The sequence below is a fragment of the Heptranchias perlo genome, chromosome 44, assembly GCF_035084215.1.
Source record: "Heptranchias perlo isolate sHepPer1 chromosome 44, sHepPer1.hap1, whole genome shotgun sequence".
In the NCBI taxonomy this organism is placed as follows: domain Eukaryota; kingdom Metazoa; phylum Chordata; class Chondrichthyes; order Hexanchiformes; family Hexanchidae; genus Heptranchias; species Heptranchias perlo.
Genome location: NC_090368.1, coordinates 7,549,931 through 7,554,576, shown reverse-complemented (window position 1 = coordinate 7,554,576; position 4,646 = coordinate 7,549,931). Strand labels below are relative to the sequence as shown.

Sequence of the window (4,646 nt, the reverse complement as noted above, 5' to 3'; positions counted from 1 at the left end):
TCTTACCCCAAACGAGCAATTCGACCAAGGTGGGCCTCCCTCTTACCCCAAGCGAGCAATTCGACCAAGGTGGGCCTCCCTCTTACCCCAAGCGAGCAATTCGACCAAGGTGGGCCTCCCTCTTACCCCAAGCGAGCAATTCGACCAAGGGGACCTCCCTCTTACCCCAAGCGAGCAATTCAACCAAGGTGGGCCTCCCTCTTGCTCCAAGCGAGCAATTCAACCAAGGTGGGCCTCCCTCTTGCTCCAAGCGAGCAATTCAACCAAGGTGGGCCTCCCTCTTGCTCCAAGCGAGCAATTCAACCAAGGTGGGCCTCCCTCTTGCTCCAAGTGAGCATTTCAACCAAGGCAGGGGGGGGGGGGGGGGGGGGAGGGTGCCTCCCTCTGCCTGTATACTTAGGGCTGCCAAGCACCCGGGACTAGAAACCGCGGTCGTTGGATGTTTCTAGAACTTTAAACGTCTGCTGTCTCCAACGCTAAAGTTTATTTTTCCTTTTGCGTCCCTGGGTAGAGTCGCTTTTCTTTTCAAAAACCGTTTAATTAATTATTCAGCAGAACGGGACCTGTAATCCCCTCCTCCCCCACAACTCTCTTTCCCCTCCCTCCCCAAATCCTATCGTTGACCCCTGTTCAGTTCACTTCACAAAAGGTCATGACCCCCCCCCCACTGTGCCAACAAAGGAAGCCATTTTGTCCAGCGTCCCCTGTCAAATTCATTCCCCGCCTCATTACTTATTTTATTTGTTGTTTTACAGAAACAAGATTAGCATTATTTCCAGCTCAGTTTTAATATAGTGATTTGTAAAGCATTGCGGGTCCATTTTAAACCCAATCTGAGGTAAATATTAAAAAAAAACTCTAAACATCCTCGGGCTTCCTCCTCCGGAGCGCGACACTTCAGTGCTTCCCCCTACGACGCAGCCACCTGGGTGAGGGGTTCCTCCAGGTACTGAACCAGGGCTTCAGCCTGCAGGGGGTGAAGGAGGGAGAGAAAAAGCAGACGCACAGTTTAAAACCAGACCTCGCGAGGGACACCGAACGAGAATTAGAATCATAGAAAGGTTACAGCACAGAAGGGGGCCATTCGGCCCATTGAGTCCGTGCCTGCACTGTGCAAGAGCAATGCAGCTAGTCCCACTCCCCCGCCCTATCCCCGAAACCCTGCAGTCTTTTCCCTTTCAAGTACTTATCCAGTTCCCTTTTGAAGGCCATGATTGAATCTGCCTCCACCACCCCCTCGGGCAGAGCATTCCAGATCATAACCACTCGCTGTGTAAAAAGGTTTCTCCTCATCTCACCTTTGGTTCTTTTGCCAATCACCTTAAATCTATGTCCTCTGGTTCTTGACCCTTCCGCCAATGGGAACAGTTTCACTCTATCTACTCTGTCTAGACCTTTCATGATTTTGAACACCTCGATCAAATCTCCTCGCAACCGTCTCTGTTCCAAGGAGAACAACCCCAGCTTCTCCAGTCTATCCACGTAACTGAAGACCCTCATCCCTGGAATCATTCTAGTAAATCTCTTCTGCACTCTCTCTAAGGCCTTCACATCTTTCCTAAAGTGCGGTGCCCAGAACTGGACACAATACTCCAGTTGTGGCCGAACCAGTGTTTTATAAAGGTTCATCATAACCTCCTTGCTCTTGTACTCTACGCCTCTATTTATAAAGCCCAGGATCCCGAAATGACAGTGAGATTTCTGTCACTATTCTCTTGATTTGGAATTTCCTCGTAGATTCATCATCCTCCCAGTTTGCACCCCTTTGTCCACCAAACTCCAGCACCTGGGGCCTTCGGCCTAAGCTCGACCCCTCTCTCCGAGCCCCCTCCAGCCTCGCCAAACTGCACCCGTCTGCCAGAGTTCCATCCCCCTCCTCCCTTCCAAAGTGCGGGGGATTAATAGAATCAAGAGATCCTCCTTCTTTTAAAGGGGACGAACCTTGCTGGGGTGGGGGAAGAGGAGGAAAAAGAGGGGGGGGTACAGCTTACAGACACCAATCACCCTCTGAGACTGCCTCAGCCTCTCGATCGCTGCCGTGCACCAGGATAGTCCCCTGGGTCAGGTTTCGTCCCGTGGTTCCCCACCCTCCCGCTGTAACGTGACTCCCCCAATAGTCAATCACGGGGAGTGCAGGTGAGATATTCAACCTTGGGGGAACGTCACAGTTTGTTCCCAACCCCCTCCGAAGGAGACGTTCACACGCAAGTGAATAGCGATCGGGAGTGGGAACCCAGGGGGACTTCAATTTGCCTCCCACCTGTTTCCAGACACTGACCCTCCATGGGAGGGAGTGGGAGATGAACCCCATCCTGATCCCATTCCTGCCACTGCCCCCCGATCCTAAATACAACCCAAAACAAAAAAAAAGGTTTAAAAAACAAAAATCAGAATTTTTGTCTCTTGTCACTTCCTGAGAGTTTTGTGCAGCAGCTTGTGTTCTGTGGGTTTAACAGATCAATGAGATGACTGATCAGATAATCTGTTTTTTTAGTGATGTTGGTTGAGGGATAAATATTGGCCCCCAGGACACCGGGGAGAACTCCCCCCTGCTCTTCTTCCAATACTGGCCGTGGGATCTTTTACGTCCACCTGAGAGGGGCAGACGGGGCCCTCGGTTTAGCGTCTCATCAGAAAGACGGCACCTCCGACAGTGCAGCACTCCCTCAGTACTGGCACTGGGAGTGTCGGCCTGGATTATGGGCTCAAGTCTCTGGAGTGGGGGCTCGAACCCACAACCTTCTGACTCAGGAGAGCGAGAGAGAGAGAGAGAGAGAGAGAGAGAGCGCGAGAGAGAGAGAGAGAGAGAAAGAAAAGGATGTCCGCCCTGATTCCAAACCCTCCTCGCCATCTGCACCACTCCCTCCCCTCTAGGACCTGGAAGGCTTACCTTGGCCTGCAGCATCCCGAAGCCCACTGTCTCCTTCGCGTACATGCAGAGCAGCAGGTTGGCGACTCTGGTTATAGCGACTCTGCCTTCCTGGAACGGAACATGAAGATTTTAAGGTGGCACCGTACCCAATCGCCAGCCGAGAAGGTCAACTGGCTATTCGACTGCCGGAGGACTCACGGCAGATCCCACTCCCTCCCTTCTGCCCCACCAGGTGGTTCGTCCCTAATCCAGGAATGCCGAGGCCAACTGTAGTGCCCCAACCACCCACCTTCATTCAACAACTCACCACAGGCCAGGGACCGAAAGCTCAGACGGCTGTACTGACCCAAGCACATGAGGCAATGTCCCGAGGATGGGGAGGGCCCGAAATGTTGCAACTCCCCCTCCCTCCACACTATCCCCCATCGCCGGGCCTCCCTCCAACATCGTGTCTCCCTCCCTCCCCCCGCCAATCCCCTCGCCAATCTCCTATCCCTCCCGCACTCCCCCAACACCGACCAATCCCCGCTCCCTCCCCCCTCACTCACCATGCAGTCCATGAGGATGAACTTGAGTTTGTCCTCGTTGAATGCCTGATGCCCATTCTTGGCGTACGCTGCCCAGATGTTGCTGGCGATAGCGGCAGTCACTCGAGCGTCAGTGTCCCCGTAGCCGGAGTAGGCCAGCAGCGAACCCTCGTTATTCAACAGGCTAAAACAGGGGAGGAGGAAAAAAACCCGACAAACCATCAGAGGCACCGAAAGGGGTGCAGGAACAGAGAGACCGGACATTTCACTAGAATGGTCCCAGGGATGAGGGACTTCAGTTATGTGGAGAGACCGGAGAAGCTGGGATTGTTCTCCTTAGAGCAGAGAAGGTTAAGGGGAGATTTAATCGAGGGGTTCAAAATCATGAGGGGTTTTGATAGAGTAAATAAGGAGAAACTGTTTCCAGTGGCAGGAGGGTCAGGAACCAGAGGACACAGATCTCTCTCCCTCCCTCCCTCCTTCCCCCCCCCTCCCCTCCCCTCCTCCCTCCCTCCCTCCTTCCCCCCCCCTCCCCTCCTCCCTCCCCCCTCCTCCTTTCCCCCCCCTCCCCTCCCCCCTCCTTTCCCCCCCCCCCTCCTCCCCCCCCCCCTCCTCCCCCTCCCCCTCCCCCCCCTCCCCCTCCCCCCCCTCCCCCTCCCCCCCCTCCCCCTCCCCCCCCCCCCCTCCCCCTCCCCCTCCCCCCCTCCCCCTCCCCCTCCCCCCCTCCCCCTCCCCCTCCCCCCCCTCCTCCTCCTCCTCCTCCCTTTCCCCCCTCCTCCCTTTCCCCCCTCCCCCCTTCCCCCTTCCCCCCTCCTCCCTTTCCCCCCTCCCCCCTTCCCCCTTCCCCCGGGTACTCACAGTGTGCTCTGTACCCCGGCCGTGTTGGCCTGGCTCAGCACCTGGGTCAGAGCTTTGGGCCTCAGCATCCTCCGCCCGGCCTCAGCCCTCGCCGGAAGTGTCACCCGCTGCCGCGCTGATCTCTGGGAGATGGAGTTCGCTCCCGCCACTTTAGTGCCTACAGTCCACGTGACCACACCCGCCCCCCCCCAAAAAATATCACTGCTTGCATATTTTTTTAATGATGTTTTTTCCGGTTTGAGGGCGGCTCACTAGAAAGTATTTCTCAAATAAATTAGAAGCCAAACATCGAACACAATAAAGAGCCCAGGCATCGCCATCTTGCTAAAGGAGAAAGGCCCCTGCCGCCGCCATCTTAGTAAAGGAGGAAGGTCTTGTACCGCAGCTAT

General features: G+C 55.4%; 1 protein-coding gene across 1 annotated transcript; it reads right to left on the bottom strand.

Moving 5' to 3' along the window:
• Positions 1-769: 769 nt before the first annotated feature.
• Positions 770-4,379, bottom strand: lamtor2 (late endosomal/lysosomal adaptor, MAPK and MTOR activator 2). The gene is made up of 4 exons (XM_067976090.1): positions 4,258-4,379; positions 3,421-3,583; positions 2,891-2,980; positions 770-967 (listed from the first exon to the last, which is right to left on the bottom strand). The coding sequence occupies exons 1-4, from the start codon at positions 4,323-4,325 to the stop codon at positions 911-913; spliced, it is 378 nt and encodes a 125-aa protein (XP_067832191.1). The 5' UTR covers positions 4,326-4,379; the 3' UTR covers positions 770-910.
• Between the last annotated feature and the right edge of the window lie 267 nt (positions 4,380-4,646).